Genomic DNA, 23,090 nt, shown 5'->3' with positions numbered 1-23,090 from the left:
AATATAGTAACATGTATGTCTAATTCACAAAGTATCACCTCAAAACTCTGCCATTCCCCCCACCTTCCTGCATAATTTTAAACACTTCAATACACTTTAAGCTACTTTTTCCACTGTGTTAATCGACGTCCGTGAACATCTGACGTCATGGCAGACTTTCCGAACCGGGTCACATGAATACGTGCTGCACGATGACATGTTCGTGGACAGTTCGGATCTGCAGTCTGCTTATTTAGGAACTTTCAGGCTCAAAATTTACCATTGCACAGCTTCTAGACCTATTCTTACTCATTATCCATTAACATTCTAGAACAGAACATGATTAGCAAAACTGCTATTTATCTTAAAAATGGCATATCTATTGCCATCCCTCCCCCAAGAGCCACCAACACCACCAGCTGGAGGACCTACACAAAAAAAGTGCTTCCAAAGACGATGAGGACCAAGAAGATTAGGTAGAAGTGCCCATCTCTAGCATGCAGAGAGAATCATGGGTGTGGCAGTTCTTTACCAATGTTTGGTAATGTAGCAAAGGCTTAAGCTACTAAAGTGAAATACACTGAGTGCAACGCTGTACTCTGTCGTGGACTACCTGGACAGTACTCCTACTGGACCACCTCAATGCTAGCCACACCAAAGTCAAACACTGCAATGTTCCCAGAAAGGTTCCTTTCTTAGTAAGTAGTAGGCAGTCTTCCTCCACATAATCTTTCTCAACCAATACTGTAACCACACAGCCTACTTCTGTGGGACATATCCCACCAGCTACCTTGCAAGCCATAAAAAGAGGCTGTTTATCCATATCTTTCAAAGACAACAGTACTCTGCATATACTGCAACACACCACTCCAGGCAGGAGCAATTTCGAAGTGCTTTTGACGCTGTAATCAAGGAGCATGAGAAACAATGTTCCCTACCTTAGATAGGCCACAGGCGCAACATCTTCCCCCGTCCACCTGCACCTCCCCATATTAGTGGTTGGTGCCTCCTCCCTCATTCCCCCACCTTACTTTGACTTCTGCAACACCTACAAAAACTTCACAAAAAAAAAAGAACTAAACGAAGTCAGACTTCTACTTTACATTTCTCAATAAAGTAGACTCAATAGGATTCTCCAACATTACCATTAGCATTTTGTGTTATGCTAATGGAACTAATGTTGAGTTCATCCTCCGTTGCAGGGGCTGGAACAGGGGATAACAACCCGGCAGCCCAAGTTAACAGCCAAAGTGAGGGTGGATAACGAGGGCTCCGGTCCGTTAGTCCCCGTTCCACCCCCTGCAACAGGGGCTAGGGGGGAAATAAAGGCCATTAGCACCCCAAGTTGCCAAAGCGGTAAACCGGGTTGCCAAAAAGGATTTTCCTTCCTACAGCAGTACGCTGTAGGAAGATGGCAGTGGGGAGAGCCATCCGTCAGGCAGCTTGGAAAACAGGCATGTACCGGCGGTTCAAGCCCGCTTTCCTAGCCACCTGATTGGGTGCAAACAATTGTATACTAGATAAAACTATACAAGGACAAACATTTTGTCCCAAATACTTCTCTAGCATACTATAAGGACCATAATCGATGGACCTTTATAACTATCCTTTCTCCACAGTCGCCTTTACAGGCCATACATCATTAAAGGACCCAGATGGCACATACATCGCACAGGGCAGACCATGTTCCTTTAATTTTATATTTGTAACACTCCCTCAATATCCCCTTCCAAACTGTCAAGTCCATCCACCAATCACTTCCAAAAATGGCACATCTAACCTTGACCATATTAACACCAACTGCCACTATGATATTTTATTTGTATCGCGCTTGTACACAAGTGTGAGCGTGACAAGGGGAAAACCAGGGTCAACGTTCTTACTAGGCCCAATGACATTGAGAACGCGCAAGTGCATAGGAAAGGGGAAAAGTGCATGGAAAGGGGGAGTGCATAGCAGAACAGAATAAATAATAAACAAGAAAAAAAATAGATAATGGAGGCAATAAACAGTGGTAGTGCAGCCAGCAAGTGGCAAGTGCTGGGTTTCCAGCAGCAGATTGGGTAAGTCTGATAAATGCAGAAAAAGAAAATGACAGTGGGGGAGGGGAACTGTATGGGTACAGATACAGTCCCCGTGCAAGGGGTGGCCAGGGGTCAGTGCAGGGGGGGGGGGGTGGCAGGGTGAACAGGTACCTGGGCACAGTGCCAAGAGAGTAGATCAACAGGGGAGAGGGGGAGTGGAGGCAGAAGAAGAGGAAGGTCTTGAGGTGCTTTTGGAACCAGAGATGTTTTAGAGAGGCAGGGAGGCTGTTCCAGAGGGAGGTCCCAGCCGAAGACAGATCTACCCCCAACTTGTTTCTTTGAAAAACGAATGACCCTGCGGGAGTTAGAGGAGCGAACAGCACAAGAGGGTAGGTATTTATGTAGGGATAGCTGAAGGTATTTTGACCCATGCGCCAGAAAGCCTTGTGGACACTTCACAATATTAAAATCTTTTGCATTTCGGATGCCAAGGTGGGACCCCACTAGCCAACTACTGTGGGAGGGGAGTCCCAAGTGAGGGATGCATCTTAACCAAAACATCCTTTTAAATATCCCGTAACAAAGGATTGTCAATTCAATAGGTTTTACAAAGTGAAAATCTTTCATGGTGTAACCAAGTTATTAATCATTCCTCTTTTCATATATATGTAACTATATACCTCCTTTAAGAATTTATTTTGCATCACATACTTATGTCTGTCGTTATCAGCAGCGCATGCTGGGGATAGAAATCGTTCAGTTGACTATGGCACAAGGCTCCACCATGACCCCAGCCAAACCACCTACCCTAGATCCTAGCAGTGTCTACTACCCTTAATAATGTAATCAATGGCCAGTGTTTATGCTTGCAGCCATGGCCAGTCTACAAATCCATGGGGCATATGCTTTGGCCATTCTGCATTCCCCAAACAAGTACATCTGAGAACACATTTGTGTTTGCCGAGGGCCAGGCCCACTACCCAGACACCAAATGTATCACTAGTTTTTCTACTTGCTTTCTTACACTTTTGAAAATTAAAACAAGACATTTCCAAAAACATGCTTTTAGATCTTTGCTAGTGGTGCATGTTTGTTGTAATCTAGTCCACCACTTCAGGCTGCAACCACAAGCAGCATATTTGTTCCCATTCAAACCTACTGCTTCAGCCATGCTACATGCCCCATAAGAAAATTACAGTACACATTTCTCCTTGCCGACAGCCAGGCCCATACACCAATGTTGTGTATTTCCATTTTACACTTCTGAAAAAGAAATTAAAAAATGGGACATTTGCAAAACCATGCTTTCAAGTACTTGCAGACCCTCATGCATATTTGCTGCAATCCCATTCAGCACTTCAACATGTACCCACAGGCAATTCCCCCCCCCCCCCCCCCCGATTCAACCAGATCCCAATTACGAAAAACTTTACCCCATTGCTGGTACCTCGTGATCATGGCCAGTAGCCAGATTGTCCGGGTCATGGTCTTCGGCCATGACCCAGACAATCTGGCCACTGCCCATTGCCTCATTCACCAAAGATATCACACTATTTATTGTACCTACATTACGACACTAAAAAGACATTTGCAAAACCATGCTGTCGGTTCTTTTCCAATGCTCCTTACATGTGTTTGCTGCAAATCCGCCCATGTTTTATTTTTCCAAAAGTGTCAAAATTCACGTAAATACAATAGTCATAACTTAGCCCCCACTTGACAAAATCCATTCAGATGCACAAACATTTAAGGTTGGGTCTATAAACTTTCTGAAAACATTTGTCCACATTTGTCAAACGGCAGCAAAGTTCAGCCATCTAAAAATGTTGACTCCATCTCTTAACCCATCTAATTTGCACCCCCCCCCCATGATAAAATCCCACCTATCTTTGCAAGAATACTCATATGTAGGTGTCGTTTTGCAAACTTAGTGCAGATTCCTAAAATGGTACCACATTTACAGGCCTTAAATATTTTTCCCCATCCAATTTTGTTTCATCTTCACAAGACGCACCACACTTCTGCAGAACTATTCAGAGACAGGTCTAGAATGAAATTCCCAAATTGCATGCAGTTTCATTGAGTGGCGCCAAAGTTATAGGCAATCCAAAAACTGCTTTTCACCAACCCTGTAATGCACAAATAAGCATACATGTCCCTGTACATCTCAGATGTTCGCGAACATAACAGGACTGCCCCGGACATTGGGACTGTTCGCAGACATCGCAGTTGAAAAGCCACCCGTTCTTTGGGCTTTTTAAAGCTATATCCCATCCCAGCCCCCTAACAAGATTATTTTATTAGTTTGAATAGTGCAATGTTGTGTTAATCTGTTTTTAATGCGATGTTCGAAGACTATTGGTGCAGTCCGCAAATCCAACATGGTGGCCGTTTCCAAAAATCTGACCCACCTCACACTTTACCATCCAGCTGCCGCTCCAGCTGCAAATTGTGAAAATCTGTCCAGCGGTATGGGCTGTAGGCATGATCAATTTTTTCCATTGCGTCTTGGGAAAAGAAAAAAAACAAAATCACAAGTTTTGGGACCCTATAACTTTGCACCCTCTGCACGAAACCTCAAACTTAGCAGAATCAATCTGATGAGGCCTTATGTTTTGCAAAGTTTGGTGCAGATTTTTCCAGCTGGGGCAAAGTTCTTAAAAGACAACTCTTTATCCGAGGCTCTATAGAGCACCAGCATCTTTAAACTGTTTCTACAACACTGGGTGAAATCCTGGACCATCTGCTTAGTGTATCTTCTCTCACTCTCTACCCTAAAACAAATACTTCAAATTGACTGCTTGATGTGCTCAGTCGAATACATTTACAATTTCATTTCTTTTATCTTTCAAAACTAAACGTTTCAATTCAACTCCCTTCTGTACCTCATCCATCCCAAATCGATTGAGATTTCCCTCCAGCAGACAAAGGCCTGGTGATTCCTAGGTGGGGACACAATACACCCCAAAATCTCAGACAAGGATTGGGGCTGTAAGTCCACTACAATGAGAATACAGCACAGTAGAAACGCAAAAATAAAATGTATATAATACTTGGATCGGACCAGTCGCTTCACCAGGCTTCCCTCTCCAGGCTCCTCTTCAGCCTGTTCCCAAGACACTGCCCCATACACCACTCTTAGGCCATCAAACACAAGAAAGGCAATTAAAAACGTAAAATTGTGCAGTTTTTGCTTTTTGTTTTTTATTATAGTTTGCTTTGGTCTATACAAAAAGTACAGGAAAATAAAAATTCTTGCTTTTCCAAACCACATCGCAAACCCATGTCTGGCCCACTCCAATGGAAGAAAGGTCTGTCACGAACGATGGTCATAAAAACCAAATCTAAAGATAAAAAGGCAAAAAGAAAAACACCACTCACCAGAAGAATCGTGTCAAGTGCGAAAAGCTGGAAAGTCAGTTAGCAGAGAAGCTTTCTAGTAGCTAGATTCTCTACTTCAAGCATATCAAAAAGTTTTTCCCCTTTTTGTTCACAAGCACATTTTATTTTCAATGTCTCCAGTCGTGAAAATCTTCTCTTAAACGTGTTGTGTGGTGACATTCAGTCAGAAGTTAAACTGAAGCATTTCAAGCAGTAATCACCCAATAGAATTAGTCCAATACTTTTTTTTCCCCCCCGTCTTCCAGCATTTTCAGCGGATGAGTAGGGTGGCAGCACAACCGCATGCTTTAGTCACTTGCCATTTCATACAAAGCTTATTTTGAACTTGGCTTGAAGCGGTCTCCCATCACATTTCAGACCAGCCTGGCGGCATTTGTGCTAGTGGGATCCAAAGTCGATCTGTTGATCACAAAATGTACACAGACCAATTCCGGAGTTACTGACCAGATGACTGGCCAACCATAATTCAAAACCGGTCTCCAGAGGAATTGGTGAAGGATTGCATTGTCTATGGAACAGAAAAATGCCCACCCCCACAAAGTCTTTCAGAAACACTCCCCTCTAGATTATTAACCCAATTCTTTTGTATAAATAAGCACAGTATTTTAGGCTCTGAACAGGTTTGGTTGATGACATGTCCCAAGCCATTTAAGGCTGCATATTTAAACTCAAAGTATTGAGGGCCAGAGGAGGTTAAGAGCATGGATGAGCAGGAAGTGTGCAGGTGGAATAATGAGCAAAGAGTTTAACATGAACAAGGAGTTTTGCACGGTAGCCAAAAGTAAGGGACCTAGCTTACAGGTGGTGGCTGCAATCAAACATCCATAGACATCTGGGCTGTTATTGGAAAACAAATGGGCAATTTGTTTTAAAACGCTAGAAAGTACATACAAATTAATTTAGGAATCCAAGCACAAAATTAAAAAAGATCAGACTGCAAAGGCCATTTGCACCATATTAAAATATAAAATGAAATATATTTATATATATTTATATATTTAGAAAAAGGCTTCTATTATACCAACAAATGCTTTACCAGTCTGAATTGAAAATTATATAACTTTAGTTTGGAAATCAGAGATCGCTGCTAAGCATAGTCCTGGAAGCTTAATGCCTCTCCTCTGACCCCAGAGCAGGATTTTCTAAAAAAGAAAAGCCTCCTTTTGGGAATGGAAATAGTTGCTTAGGCACTTCTCGATCTCCTCGTTCCCCCTTCCTCATCAGCCTTGGTCATTCTTCTGTAATACATTTCTGAAAAGAAAAAAGGAAAAAAAAGGTTTAGCGGCAGGGTGGCAAGCAAACACCTATCCAACTCAAAACAAACCTAGCAGAAACCGTGAACACATTAATACACCATTTTATGTGACAAAGTAACATCACAACCAAGACTAAAAAATCTTTATGATTTTTAAAGAAAACTGGTTACTTTTGGCAGTTCGGGGCTCGTCCATTATCAAATGGAGACCTTGGTGAAAAGGATATGTAATAGTAGCATGCATGCGCATTTAACTCCACGCCATCAAGCTACAAACCCACCAATACCATTGAGTAGCCAATTGTCTTGGACCAACAGTCAGCCTGAAGGCAACATCTTCACTTATGTGGTTGTCAGACAGAAAGATTAAGGCAGAAAGAACATTAACCAGCCGAGCTGCAGAACATGCCTAGTAAACTCCTTGGCAAAGGAAGCATGGCTTACTGAGCAGGCATACAGTAGACCCCTGTTCACAAAACAGGAGGTGCTCACTTTATTCCGCCACAGTGAGCAACGATCCACTTTAAGTATTTGGAAATGAGAAACATGTGCAATCGGGGACAAAAAAATAAAAAAAAAATGGATCCAGCTTCCAATGATAGTTTCATGCTAGCCTGGCAGCATCTGAGGAAGCGGATCAATCGAGCAAACTCAGGTGACGGTGTGCTAAATAGTATTAGTCTAAATATCAAATGAATGGACAAGTATTCGCAGAGAGTACAATAGCTTTGGGTACATCAAAGCAAAACATATCAGTGATTGATTACATTATTGGTAGGGCAAACCAGGCATGGGAAGACCCAGCCACCCAGCAGCAGACGAAGGAGCAGGAGCTCCCAACACACTGCAGAAGCAGTGCACCGATCTCCGATGGATCCCCCTGCATTACGGTAAGCCCGTGGGCTACCGACACCTTTTACATGCCAGCGCGGAAAATTGCAGGAAATCTGGTTTCCATCCACCTAATTTCCATTTACTGCATCCGCCCTATATTCCATGCACCCAACAAAGGAAATCGGGCTGTTTTATTTACCTTTGCCCACTTTTTGTCCACATAACCATGAGGGCCTCCATTCCAAAATGGCCACTCCGCTGTGGTAAAGTGCCCCTCACCTGTGCCTGAAGCCTACCCCTGCAAGGCCACTGCTGATTGGTCCAGGCCGCCTACTTCACTGCCTGCCGATTCGCCGGCTGGCAAGGAGCCGGCCTGCCTACTAAGGCACGACTAACAAGGCTCCCCCTGCCCAGAACTGCCAGACACCCACGCCAGAAATCCTGCCGGCTTCGCACTTCTCCCCGCTGCCACCGAAGTTGGACTTATGGACCTTCACTGTCTCAGCAGCGCTACCTCATAGCTGACCGTACATTATCGGAGGTAAGCTCTGTCTACTGACCGAACCCAGCACTCTAAATCCTTTCATCTACTCCTCCCCCTTCATTTTTGTCCGTATGAATTGCCCATTATTCACAAAGCTTTGAAGCCCCACACTGCCGTGCTTTAGCACCATATGAAAAGACACCTGTAATATCACTTGCGGCACTACATGCCCGCCTCAACTCTACAGCATATCTAGGTCTGTCCGGTCACAGCACTGCATTTTGAAGCCGAAACATAATGCAATTGCTGACGGCACTGGCCTAAAAACTGCCCGCGCCTTTCAGGCCACACCTTGATTTTGCATCTTACGACCATCCACTGCCACTGTGCATGCCGGTGTGCTTACACATGCCTGAAAGACTATTGACAAATCTAAATGCCATTAAGAACGTCTCTTGCTGGCCTTTGCACACGTCGAATGTGCCTGGTGCAGGCCATCACAGCACTGCGCATTCAACCATGCCTATTGATCTTTATGTTTCACACACGCGCACACACACTACTGAGTTCATTAAACACTTCTTTCGTTGAGCCTCCCGAGGCGATTTGCACTGCTTGCTTGATAATATACTGGTGAACTAATACGTAACTATTTCTGCTTGCTGCCATCCGTATTGCTTGAACCAACTGAAATACAATTGTCTGTTGTCTCTCTAAAGTGCTACCATTTATTATCTGGTCAATACTGCTCTGTAGCGCCAGATTTACATGATCTGACATCGTATTTCACTATCTTGACAACGCTTTGGTAAACTAGCATAGAACTGTTTCCGATTGTTGATATGCGTATTGATTGAATTAATTGAACCTCTCTACCTGCTGCTGAAGAGCTGCCATTAATTGCTTGCAACTTTCTGACCTCGCTCTTCACCTCACTGAGAAGAGTGTCTATACCTGCCAGCGCTGCCCCATCCACATGTTCTGAGCCCACATATAGGCTTTAATTGACGCAAATTGTCAAACCTAAGCGCCTTCTGATGCATGCATTTTAGTCGTTGATGCGAACTGTCATATCTAGGTGCCCTCTGATGTATGCATTTTTGTAGCTGCTGAGACTGCCAAGTCCAGGTATACTCTGCTGTATGCATCTTAGTCATTGCCGGGATTGTTAAACAGATCTGCTGACCTGTTCTGTGCAATTTGAAACTAGCCTATTTTGTGTTTACAGCACATACACTGCTGTACACATGACTCCTGCTGATAGGTAAAGCTCCCACCAGCCCATCTCTGCTCCCACCATCTTTTGTCATTGTACTTACTGCTCCACTTCTAGGCCTAGCATGTACCCTAGCTATTAATGCATGGCATTTATCAGCAGAGTGCATTTTCAAATCTAGGTACTGTCCCATTGTAACCTAGTCCTTGTGAGCACCAGACTTGCATTGCGTAGCTGCGCGCCCAGACCATGATCACCTGGTTCACTCTCACCATGTTCCCTTTCTGCATCTTGCCGGACAATGTACACTGCACCGGCAACACCTTCATAACCGTCAACGGTCTAGCCAAGCTAGGCTGCCCTAGGCACTACCCGATCCCCTGCCCTACGCCCTTCCTACCCTCCCAGCCGCCTTTTCCACCCAACCACCACTCCCATCCTACTTCCTCCGTAGACAACAGCTCCCTTGCCAATGTGACCTCTAACAAGACTTCCAATCATAGCACACTTAGTAATCTTTGTCGCACGGGGCCCCCCACATTGAAATCTCCAGAACCCCTACGCTCTACCAACCCCAACCTCACTATCCGCAACATCAGACTAGGCACCAGGCTGCCCCTTACAAACAGCATCCACCTGACCAAACTCAACACCAAAACTAAGAAGAAATCAAAGACCCCTAATGCGCCTGACCCACTCCCCCTAAAAGGAGCCTTACTCAATGCCAGATCCCTGGCCGCCCACCCCACAGAAATTGCTGACACTATTCTAACATATGATCTGGACTTACTTGCCCTAACGGAAACATGGCTACATGAGGCCTCAGGACCACACTTATCGTTAGCCATTCCAGCCAACTACTCCATCCTTAGAGCTGACAGACCTAATGGTAAGGGAGGAGGCGTAGCCATCATCTCCAGATCTACACTAGGCTGCAGACTAGTCTCCACCCTATCTCCTAAATCCTGTGAGTTACTCACAATCAAGTTACAAACCTCCCCCACTAGTACGATCACACTACACCTTATATATAGACCTCCAGGCCCTCCGGGAACCTTCGAGGAAGACATTACAGCGCTCATTACTGAAAATTCCAAGCCACTAGCACAAACTATTATCCTTGGCGACTTCAACCTAGGCTACAATGACCCCAAGGACGCACCAGCCGCATCCTTAGCAAACGCCCTAACTGAGCACAGATTCGCTCAACTTAGCACTTCACCAACTCACCAGAAAGGCAGAATTCTCGACTGGGTAGCAACTCTTAACTGCAACACCACCTGCAAGGACCCCCAACCTCTTACATGGACAGATCACTACCTTATCCCACTCGAAATTCATACCAACCAGGCCACGCGCAAGAAACGCCCCCTGGCACCAGCCTGCCCAACCAGAAACAAGCGCAACATCACGGCCGAAGCCCTACTACCTCTGGTCCTACCCACCCCTCAACACTCTACCGGACAATGCTGACCTTAACCTACTAGTCGACTCCAACAACTCCATGGCTACCGCCATTGATACCATTGCCCCTTTGAAACTACGTAAAAGTAAACCAATAAACCACCTCAATTTGTGGTACACTCTACTCAGGAAAAAGAAAGCCAAACTAGAACTTTTATGGAAAACTTACCCATCTCCTGAAAACAAATCCAATCTTAAAAACATCTCCGCGCTATACAAAAGTGAGATAATTTGCACCAAAAAAGATACCTATAACACCAGGATTGACCAGGCAGGTTCTTCCACCAAAGAATTATTTAAAATTCTAAAGGAGCTAGAAAACCCCAATCCCCCTCCAGACAACTGCTCAAAAGAAACCCTGGTGCACCAGCATCCAGAATGCCCTCAACAATAAAATCACAGGACTCCAGACCAAAATCGAGAACAAACGTCACAACTCCCCAGCAACAAAACCGCCAACCGTAGCTTAAGCCCACCAACACCCAACAAAGCCAATTTAGGCTTCACCTTTAAGAAAGTGACCATCCTAGAAGTCGAAAAAATCATCACTTCCCTAAAACCCTCTAATTGCAAAGGCGACAGCTGCCCTGCCCAAATAATAAAAGACGCTGCCTGAGACCTCTCCCCCTTTATCACCAAGTTAATTAACCTCTCATTTACCAGCAATTCTGTCCCAAACAACCTAAAACAATCCTGGGTGCTCCCCCTCCTAAAAAAAAACAATCCCTGGACCCAGCCATACCAACAAATTATAGACCCATCACTACTGTCCCTTTTCTGTTAAAAATCGTGGACAGAGTCGCCTACGTCCAGATTCAGGAGTACCTGGAATCTAACCAACTGCTAGGTATTCGTCAATCTGGCTTCAGACCTCAACACGGAACTGAAACTGCCCTGGTTGACCTCAAAAGCCAGATTGATGAAATCAAAGACCAAGGAAATGCAGCCATCCTACTTCTCTTAGACCTCTCAGCGGCCTTCGACTTAGTCGACCACGAAATCTTATGCAACCACCTCTCCATCGCAGCCCACTTCTCCTCCTCTGCCTCCGCATGGATACAATCCTTCCTGGCGAATAGAACCATGCAAGTCTTCTCCACTACAGCTGCTGCTGACCCCATCCCCATCACCTGCGGAGTCCCACAAGGCTCCTGTGTATCCACCACCTTGTATAATATATTTACGAAGCCCCTATTCGACAAAATGGACCGTCTGGGTGTCACCTACACTAACTAGGCAGCTGACACCCAGATTCTTCTCACCATTTCAGGCAACTACAATGCGGACGTCACCCGGATCAACGAAATCTTCTCAATCATTCAGGCATGGATGGCCACCCACGGCCACTGCCTGAATGATGAGAAGACGGAGCTTCTGCTGGTCAGCTCTCCTAACAACCCGTCTAAACTCAGTCCCATCTACAAGAACATGATCATAGATGGTAACACCATCCCTATCGCCAAAAGCGTGAAAACCTTAGGTTTCCACCTTGATGCCAACCCCAACCTCTCCAAACAACTCAATTCAACTGCCTCAGCCACTGCCTTTACGTGTAAGCTAATCAGGGCAAGCAGACCCTTCCTATCCCCCGACAGCTGCCTCACACTGGCCAGAGCACTCATTCAATCCAAACTAGACTATTGCAACAGCCTGTACCTAGGAGCCAACCAATATGTAACTAACAAACTCCAGGTTCTCCAGAACAATGCTCTACGAGCAGGACTCAACATCCCAAGGCGCGAGCACATTTCCACAACCAGGAAAGCGTGCAAATGGCTCTCCATACAGCAAAGAATTGACCTCAAAACTATCTGCCTCACCTACAAGGCCTTAAACAACCTAGCCCCACCGTACCTCTCCAACAAATTCACTCTAAAATCCACATCCAGAACCACTAGATCATCCAACTCCCTATGCCTGCTAGTGCCCAGATATGCCTTAAAAAGAGCAGGAGGTGTGAGTTTCACTGTACTAGCCTGCCAACTTTGGAACACCATACCACTCAAAATGAAAACCACTGAGTCCTTCCCGATCTTTAGGAAACTTGTTATTGGCTGGTTACTGAACAAAGAGTAGCATCCACCATCATCCCGAATATCTAACAGCCGCAACCATACCTGCACTATATGTAAATTGTTGTACTATGTACATTTTTTGTAAATTGATGTACTTGTAAATGCATATCTTTTGCCTATAACCGTGTTCTTAAGCGCCCTTCTACCCACGGGTCCGGAGCGCTCTACAAATAAACTAAACAAACAAACAAAACCAACCATGTCAGCATGACTCAAGTAAAACAAGTCAGATTAGCAAATTATCAGAAAGAAACATGTAAATGGCAAATATCTTACAATTCATTAAAAAACAGAATCCATATTTAGCCAAGAGTTCTGGTTAAGGATTTTCTTGCATACTTTTCGGACTACCTAGGCACTAGACAATCCAACTACGACCAACATCTGCCTAATGCTCAGACCAAAAGGTCAGTCACTTCAGCAGACTTTCCTGGTGTTTTCCCATTTTACCCAACTGGCCAAGACTTCTGTCCAGGTGGAAAATGCCAACCACACATGCATTGACTCCCATGCGGGATCTCAAGTGCATCAGTGTCTGGAAAAATCATGGCGCACACGCCGACATGTCCAGATACTTGTTGCAGTAATTTCACATCACAGCTAGATTTGCAGCAGAGGGAGGGCGTGCCAACAATGTAAAATCCTGTACAGAGTGCTGCAGCCAGACATTCCCACTTGAGGCCAACAGGCTACAGATATGGGCCAGTAAACATGGGGTTTACTTGTAGAACCTCTGAAGGACATGCACATGAAGACTGGTAATGAGGAAGCCTGGCTAGAATTTTCAACTTTGAGACACTAACAGCACACCTCTTCCTGGTGACAGAATTACTGCATCTTCCTTCCAAAGTGAAGGCCAGTGCTAACCCCACGAGTCTCAACCCTCTCCTTCCCTCCGGAAGCTTTACTGTGCCAATAACAAAGATGGACAATCGCCAATATGCATCAGAATCCAACAGTCCCGAAGCTGTCGAGGAACTCCAAATGAGACACCCAAGGTTGTGGGTGTTCCGATATTCATGTTTTTTGCCTCTAATAACTTTAAGAACTCTTTATTAGCCCACCTTTGCCAGACCTCAGTACTCCAGTGCACAACCCCATAAAAAAAAATAAAAAAAAAATAAAAACACTTGCCCTTTTCTTCCCGATAGTTTGCTTGCCAGATGCGTACATTAGAGCGGATGTTTGGTCCTGTCCAGGTTACATTTTAATGCCCGGATGAGCAGAGGCAGCAACGCTTTTTCAACCTTTAAATAACATGCATAAGGCTTCTATAGAAGAGTTCCAATTAGACCTGCAGCTATCCACCTAGACAAGCCAGGATTGCCACAAAAATTATGAAAGTATACAATGGAACGAAACCGGATAACTTAAGAGGTCAAAAAGGTGTGGCAGCCAGAACTGGAATACATACATTCATACCCACGAAGGAAAACCCTTAAAAGGTCTCTTCATTACTTAATTGGCAGGGGAGCCTAATAGGTCTTGGGTTATAAGATCCCTGAGCAGTTTATAAGAGAATTTGCACATCTAACCATTATTACAACGCATAGGGGGCAGGTAATCACCAGTTACAAAACCTAGTACACTTACTGGTGTATTAGGCTGGTTTCTAGTGGACAGTGTTCTTGTTCCGATGGAGGATGATCTCAGAACAAGCCAAGGTGCCCTCCTAACCCCCCCTCCTCCAGCCGAGCATCCGATACCAAAGTACATTCTCAAATTCTATAACATTCACTCCCATGCCAACTCAGATCTCGAGTAAGAGGACATTTCAAACTGGCTAACCATAGGGGTGCTTCTTTTGATAAATCCTAGTGAGTCTGAAATGTCATTGGCTAAACTGGAGTGGCATTTAATTTTTCCTTCAACCCAGCTTAACAGTCCTTGCCCTTTAGACTCCTCTCATGTTCCCCCTCTTTAGGTCCATTTCCAATTTACACATTCCCCTTCACAGCATGCTCTGTATTGTAACCAATTGGTAAGGTCAGTCTGAATTAAAGTTATGAAGTCGGACAGAGGGTAAGACTAGAGCACAAGACTGGAGCATGGCATTCAAACTTGTGGGGGTTGTGCAAGGGCTTAAAACAAGCATTCAGAGAGCACCCGTTGGTCTCAGTTGTCAAAAGCAGTTTACCTGAAGCCAATGTGCCCATTAGTGGTTTGCACATGTGGAGGAGTCAAGAAACGGAGTCCCTAACTCACTTTAGAAGATGATCCTTCACACTCCACCCTTTAATCTAGCCAACTCTTCAACATGGTCAGGCTGCATAGGTGTGAAACAAACCAAGTGACAAACAATTGGGACAGTGCAGAATAACAGATTTGTACTCCACCCCCAGGAGACAGTCCTTACATAGGCTCCTTCCAGTCCTGTGAATAAACCCAAAGATGCTGAACGCTCACCTGTCTGGCAATGCCACAAAACTGGTATCCACCTAAATGGACTCTTCAGAATAAAAGGAAGACCCTCAAGTAAGTTGGGAGTCTGGCCGCAAATATCAGTTCTGCTTGAAGATTGTACTCTTACTCCACAATTCTACAAAGCGCCAAAAGATCCAGCTGAACAAGTGTCCACGAAGGGCACTGTCAGTATGCAGGAATCCAATGTCATGGTCTACAAACCAAGGGGTTTAGCATCTTCGGTGTATGGGAAAACAGACCCTCCAAGAAATGGACACAGGAGAAAAATACATACAGAATAAATCACGCTTGGGTGGCATTTACCGACAACCCAGTTGTGTGGGTTTTATTGGAGGACAGGACTTCTCCCCACACCTTCTAGAATGGGAAGGTCATTACAGCCACTAGTAACCGACACATCCCTTATGGCTCCAGTGTGTCTGGGAAATCGAAAGTAGCCGGTATGCTGCCAGCGAAATATAAAAGTTGTCTAAAGGTTAAGCACCTCCTGTGATTAGAGAAAAAGCTGAACCCACAGCCAAATCTGCACAGGGTGGAAATATGCAACACTGTAGAAGGTCCAACTGTGCTGGTCAAAAGAACCCGTAGCCTAAGGTCAGGCAAGTAACAAATCAGATTGTGGTGTGGCTGATCAATAATAGGGATTACAACAATGCAGTAATAACTGGTGGACAAAAGCAGGTGGCACTGGACTTCCACAGGGTGGCGGAAAATAAGGCGGGTAATGTAGGAATAAAACCTCGACAGAGTGAAGCAACACAGGTTAACTCACCGTTTACTAATGCTGGACTTAACCATTAAGTACTATTTGCAAAAGGCAAACCGGGATGGAAAAACAAATGGTAAAGAGACCCCAAACATGCAGCATTATGCAGCTCGACATCCTCATGAAGGAAAATTATAAAGGCTTGCTCACCTCCACCTGCCACATCCTTTTCCGTGTTTATTACGAGCACTGGATTGACTCGGCACTTATGGTCAGCTCATGGTACTGCCTAGTTATGGGATGAGCAGGTGAGTGGCTATGTATCCTCCTCCCCCCCAATCTCACTCCTGACTACCCAACTTCAAGCTGGTACTTTAGCAGTCATCACTTCACCCAATCTGCCCCCCTTGCAGAGCAGCTGGACTTTTTGCGCCCATTTTTGTTACACCTTTGGGACTGAAGGCTGTAACCTCTGAAAAACCAAGACCACGTATGCAAAGCCATTCATCAAAATAGTACACAAATGCTCCTGATAAACAGTATTCCACTGTTTCCACATACCTGTATCATCACCTGCCCCCAATACCTTGCCAAAGAAACTAAAGAAGAAAAATAAAGTTTGCACCCTGCAAGCCCCAAACACGATCGGCTCCAAATGATTTGCCTGGTCAAAACCCTCTGGGGTCTCACCAGAGAAGCCCTTATGTAGCACAGACCAGTATCTGCTTTAAGTTGCCCTGATTGCAATAGAGGAAAGTCTTACCTTTCTGTGGCCTAGGTAGGGCTCTCCCCTGCACCCATAGGCCTGTTCTCAGATACCCTGTACATCCTAGCTCTCCCTACCTCAAACACGACTCAGTAGGTACATTGATAAATTAAAGGACGATCTGGCAGATCTGTCGCAGCATAAACATTTGAGGACCACCATAAAACAATTAGCCAATCCAGCCTAAGCCGCCCACACATACCTTGTGCAGGGTTGATTTACGCTCGCATGTCGTAAGGCATTCCACGGTCACTGTAGTTCTCGGGTAAGAAGTCCATCTCCATATCTCCACCAATATCAATGTTGTCTAGACCATCTCCTTGGTACATTGTGCGGTAATTTTCTATTTCTAGAAAGGAAAGTATACCAGAGGTTCGTTTAAAAAAAAAAATTAACATACAACACAAGTGGTTCGCTTTTTTCACTTCCAGACCTGGAAAACTGTCGGTGCTTTATACACCTGCCCATTTCCCCTTGGTGTTAACAATTCACAGGGCACTAAACCAAGGTTATTACTCTCACACGGTGGGGTGAGGACAAAGTTTTATTTGCAGTTTGAGCCAGAAACAGTTAAAAGTAGTGACTGTTCGCATCTTCAGTAGTCGGTTTTAAGCGTAACATTGAAAAGCAAGGGTTTCATTTTCAGTGCATGTGTTACTCTCCTGCTTCCTCCTACACACAAACAGCAAGTAACGCATCAAAGTAACCACCTTACAAGCAAGCAGCTTCCACGTAAAGCCTCAGCTGCCAACTAGCCCCCCGCCCACTCCCCTGTCAACATAAAACTCCTTCAAAAGGAACATTCCAACCAGGTAGAAGGGCTGCACAGAAGAAAGGGACCATTAGTCACGACAGTCGTTATTTACTTGCAGGAGACTCAAGCAATGATCTCTTAAGTGGTAGGATGGCAGCCAGTCAGCTCAAAATGTTCCACGGAACAGATCTCCGTCCCTTCTCTAGAGCGAATGTCTAGAGTATGGACAGCGAGTGTCAGGTGTGAACCAGAAAGGTGCCTTGCAGATCTTCACCAGCATATCTTGCTACTTGAAAGTGTGCATGAGTGGTCTTTGCTATGGCAAGGGGAGTATGCATTTCCTTTGCAGGGCGATGGTGGAGTCGCAGAGGTTTCCTTGGGGAGATTAGCAGGAGGAATAAAAAAAAAATCAAGCTAGAATTTCAGCACTTTTCCACCATCCAGATTACACAGAACCCTTTTGGGGTCGGCAAAAGATTGATCAAATGGAATTCAGCGGGCAACATTGGAAGAATGTATGAATGTGTAAAAGCAAACATGTCAATGTAATTAAAAGGCATAGTTCATTTAAACCTAAGGCTTGAAGGCCACTGATCTTTCAAGCAGCTCCGAGTGTCAACAAAAAGCAAAAACCTATCTGCCAAAGCCACAGGCATGAATGGTTCACTCAGTGCAATGAGAAGAGTTTAGATCCCAATGCGGTCAAGGCATTAGGCGGCCATCAAAGCATGCAAAATACTGGTTCTTCTGCCCAAAGATTAGTAGATGGGGGGGAAAAAAAAAGCCACTTGCTGCACAGATAGTGGAAAGTTCAAACGACGCTCGGGATACTCAGATGGTTGGCAGAAACGCCAAATTAGTGGAAAAGTAAACCCTCACGGGCCAAATCACTGATTTAAGGGTGTTAGAGGGGGTGAAATACCAGCCCCTCCTGGATCAGGAGGATAGGAGATTGAGATCTTTGGGAAAGGCATCCGGCAGCTACAGGAAATGGAGCACCAGCATCTTACTGGCCACAGCAGGAAGTTGAAGGGCAAATATAGCCCCAAGACCAATTGCCATGTTGGGCCTAAAAGTGCATAAATAGTTTCTTGTAATTGCAAAGTACATTGTGGTCTGGCAGAGAAACAGGCACGGAAATATGTGCATTCTGCACTTTGGAACAAGGAACATTTCAATACAAATCTACACTGCAGAAGGTTATTTAAGGGCACACAGTAAGGAAACTAGTGGATCTAGTAAAACTATTTGTAAATAAACTTCGAGAAAGAAGATGGAAGCAAACATTTATTGGATGTGATGCAAGACATGGAAGCAGACACCATGTAATGGAAATAAATATGCATTTTAAAATCACTAGTTCTTAAGAACTGGCTTCAGCATGGCCTGAACACCCACACCGTTGTAGAGGTCCCAAATAAAGCCTGCACTCAAGTCGCCCATTTTAAATTACCAGGAACGTTCACATCGAGATAAGCGACGTATGGTGAGCAAATAAACCAGCAGAGAGCCGCAGTAGGGCTCTGCCCAGTGCCTATCAGAAGAACGATACCTATTGAAGTACCAATAACCAGACAACCATGGACAGCAAGGTATCCATTGAGAAAACCCTACCAGCAAATGAGACGAAATGAAGATTGCCCAAGTACTGTCCTGGAAGAAACTAAAAAGGCCTTAATGGAAGACGAATGGTGACATCACAAGAGCCCAGACTGACTCGCAGCTAGAAGAGATGACCCAAGGAGGACACAAGGGGATGAAACGCCATGAATAGGGATATCGTGAAACTAGAAGAAATTGATGTTGAAATACAAGCTTAAGCGTAAGTGTAAGCAGGATGAAGATATTCAACCAGCTAACGCCTGTACATATGCTTGGAACCGCAAGAAAGCTAAGAAAACAGTGCGGCTTGCTATGCTAAGAATAGAGCAGCAAGCGCCATATACATAATCTACCCAACACGAAGCACAGTATTATAAGTACAAGTCCACTTTGCGCTAAAAGCAGAACCAACCCAGGTTACTATAGGCCAAACGCAAGATTCATATTCTAGCAACACGAAGAAAGAAGGCTGAATCGAAACTCGACAGGCAGCTTGTGCCAGGGAAGCCAAGGTCATACTAATAGAAGCTATGAACAGTAGCTACTTTTAATTAAAATGAAAAACAGAATATCCTGCCTCTGAACGCAGAGATAAGACGAAGGCAGGTGGCGGGTGAAACGAAAATCAAATATACAAATTGATAGCAACAAGGCAAATTCATGGTGTGGTAGCACGTGACCACCCGAGCGAGAAGGAGCACTGGTTCACACTTACGCTTGGCATCCGCCCAGACAGATATCAGAACTTTGAGACAAGAAGATGCATCGAGGCCAGCCATAGTGAACTAATTGACACATAGCCCATAAAGTGATGACTGATGGAAGGCAGGGTTAATTGGGGACACCCTGCACCTGGCTGACCGTTCTGCATGCTGCTAAGCAAAGTGGAAATTTATGCATGGGTGGATGCCAATCACAATGGACCGAATAATCTAGGGTCCTATAGTTAGAGTGTCAGGGTTGCTATGGCTTAGGAATGTTTATTATGGAGGTTGGGGTTTTGTTAATCTTTCTGGGAATTTCATTGTGTTTTGAGAGTTACGCCTTAACTTCGCTTCTAGAGCATAGAAAAGTGCCCAAGCCAAGATGGTGGGTCTGCTTAGATATCTGATTGGTTGAGGATTTATTTTGCCCCGAGAGAAGCATTCTCAACTGCCTTTCATTGTTTGTCATCTGCTGAGCAGGACTGGTGTAATCCAGTATTTGGGCCTTTCCTCTGTCTAAACCTTATTAATGAGTGTCAGGAGAGAGAACTAAAGATACTGTGGGGCTGGAAGGACAGCGAGCAGTTAGTTATTGAGCTAATTCATAAGATGAGTGCTTCATTTGTTTCGTCCTTTTCATCTATTGATGTGAGAAGTCAAGAAAAAGATTGATGTTTTAACCATTCAGCTCAGTTCAGTGACATTGAATTCTTCCTTTCATCATTCGATTTTTTGTGGAAGAACTGATGGGCAGTAACAGTAAATATCTTCACTTTTACAGCGTTGTTGGGAACATGCACACGCTCGAATGCTGTGAGTAGTTTATTGTGCAGGTTATTTAAACTGTTTATAGTTATGTAGTTAACACGTTATGCTTTCTTGTTTAGACTATCGATTCAGGGAAAGCCAACGTTATTTCATTTTAGCTCAAACGTTGTTTGAAGCCTCGCAATGTATAGTGATCAGCTGTTATTCAGTGAAAGTAGCTGTTTAACGAAACCGCGCACATTTTATTTATTAGGTTGTCATGGCGTTTATTTCCGTTTCCCTTCCACTGAGTGTTAAAGGAAGGAATCAATTGCTGTAGTTTTTTTTTTTTAACGGAACTGACGCAGTTCCAAGGAACTGAAGATCCTTTATGCCTCAAAAGTTTGTTTTTTTTACTGTAAGCAGCCGTCTTCCCCAGTAAAGCTAACCCAGTGGGGAAGTAGGCACAAACCATATATATTCATATTGCTTTTGCGGTTGTGGGCAGTTTTGCTTTAAGTTAAGCAAGCCGTTAGGGTAGATTTTAAAAGTGTTCTGTTTTTCGAAAAGCTCATGACAACTATAGCACGGTGACTAATGCCCAACCGGTTGATTAGTGATTCAGGAATCGCTAATCAAATGGGGGTAAGACTATGTGACACTAAGGAACAGAATGTTTTAATGGTTTAGCCACAGTTTCTTAATTCAAGAAAAAGAGAGACTTCTGAAATTCCATTTTGGAGTTAAGTTGCCGTTTTGGGCTACACCAGTTTTTCTTAACCCTTGCAATGAAAACAACTATTAAGTGAGACAAATTACCATTTTAAACTCAAGGCCTTTTTCATCATCTGGGATGTGAGCAAAGGATACACAGGTACACAATAGTTCCCATATAAAGTAATTCCTGAAAATGTATTTAAAGAGATTGTAATTGCATGTTTAACCTATGCTTCCCTCCTTCAATGCAGATCTTCCTGAGCTTCAGGCGGTCCGGAAGGAGTCTTTATTTTCTCCATTTCCCCTTTTCCCCCGGGGGTGAGGAATACTTAGCTGTAGATAACTTAGTTGAGTGTTTCACACCTTTGAGGGTCTGGTGGGGCCAGCAGCTTCCGCAGATCAACGGCCAAGATGCACCATGACAGCCCTTCCTTCAAAAAGGACTACTGTAGACGTCACTAAAAGTACGACGTCCCATTGGCTCTTAGTTACCCACCCCCCTCACTCCGTTACCATATACAGATATAGCACCTATATTAAAGTTACCTTTTCCTAACCAATAGAATTGCATGTTAACTTTGGAGTGTTACACGTCAGATTGTGAATATAAAAGTTTTGTTTTGTATGAAGTGAGACGGACGATCGCATCACTGCTGAATTCTATGACACCGTTTTTTGTACTGGTCATTAAACGGACTCCCTCTGCCAAACCATTGAGTTGTCCTTATTGATTGGTGTTGGAGTAATAAATCTGCGCCCCCATCCATCTCGAAGGTGCAGCTATCTAGTCTTAAAGTACGCAGCAAACCACAACTCTATGGGCTGGCCGGGGTCTCCCCAGAGCATTGTGACCCATTCCCCCCCGCCCCCCATTATCTCGAAAGGAAGCTGCAGCAGTGCCTGCGAAGGAAATGTTTGGACTGAGGTGAAAGAGGAGACTCTTAATGGGTTGAACTGAAAATATTTGGAATTGAACTCAATTTGTGGTCTCCATCCATGAGCTAATGACAAGTGACAAGTTTTAGGAGACTGCAACAAGAGTGTTTGGGGGAGGAGTGGGGGTCGAGTTATATCCTCTGCTCAAGGAATATAAGGACAGGTGGGCATTAGCCCTAGGGGGGAAGAAATAAGTGCTTTTATGGCAGGCTTGGGTCAATGAAGGCCAGAGGCCAGGGCTACGGCTACATACAGATCTTGATAACAAAACAGTTAGTGAAAAAAAATATGCATGCCAGGGAACCATAATTTACACAATGGTTCAGATAAACATGTATGAGAAGACCCATCTGTTGAGACAACTGATAGAAATTCGACATTGGGAACTAAAGTTAAGCTGAAATGGGATGATTGCTTCATGACATTGTCTGGGAAAAAGGTAGCTTGTTGAATTATATCTTGTGAAATGACTTTTCCCCCAGTTGGAATAAATCACGAAAATGTCTTTTGAAGCTGCAACATTGTGCCACAATTAAGTCTGGAGTGATTAGAACATTCCAGAAAAATAGTTTAGTGACTTCATTGTAAAGTGAACATTGCCATTTTTAGAAGGTCATAACTGAAGTGGTCAAAAATGCAATTTCAAAAGGTAGAGTTCTAGACCACAGGGATGATGCCTAGTAACTAAAAGGAACCAATGATTGCAATGAGTGTTGAAAATAGATGTCCAACCAGTTTGCAAATCAGCTGGCACCTCCCAATTTAGATCATTTGGGGAGTGGTTAAAGATGTGTAACAAGAAGCACAATGAGAAAGCCGTCTGTCAAAGTAGAACTGCTGAAAAGAATTGGAGAACCAATATTGCCTGGGGGTGGATTAGACCAGGAGGAAGACTAACATATGAGGGGCCTTAGTGGCAAAAAGATGATTTGGGATGTATCCATGACTGAATCTGGAGAGGCCAACTAACCAAGTCCGTATACGACCCATGAAATTATTAA

General features: G+C 44.3%; 1 protein-coding gene across 1 annotated transcript in view; it reads right to left on the bottom strand.

Annotated features, from left to right (window-relative positions):
- Positions 1-5,983: 5,983 nt before the first annotated feature.
- JUP (junction plakoglobin) overlaps positions 5,984-23,090 on the bottom strand; it is a 200,946-nt gene continuing 183,839 nt past the window's right edge. The window contains exons 14-15 of the mRNA XM_069634507.1: positions 16,832-16,978; positions 5,984-6,656 (exon numbers count right to left, since the gene is read on the bottom strand). Coding sequence (XP_069490608.1) covers positions 16,848-16,978 — 131 coding nt within the window. The 3' untranslated portion in view covers positions 5,984-6,656; positions 16,832-16,847. The remainder of the gene's footprint in view (positions 6,657-16,831; positions 16,979-23,090) is intronic.

The sequence above is a fragment of the Ambystoma mexicanum genome, chromosome 13 (genome assembly GCF_040938575.1).
Source record: "Ambystoma mexicanum isolate Mex_15411 chromosome 13, UKY_AmexF1_1, whole genome shotgun sequence".
NCBI lineage: Eukaryota > Metazoa > Chordata > Amphibia > Caudata > Ambystomatidae > Ambystoma > Ambystoma mexicanum.
Note: the sequence above shows the minus strand (reverse complement) of the source record. Positions and strands in the feature narration are given on the sequence as shown.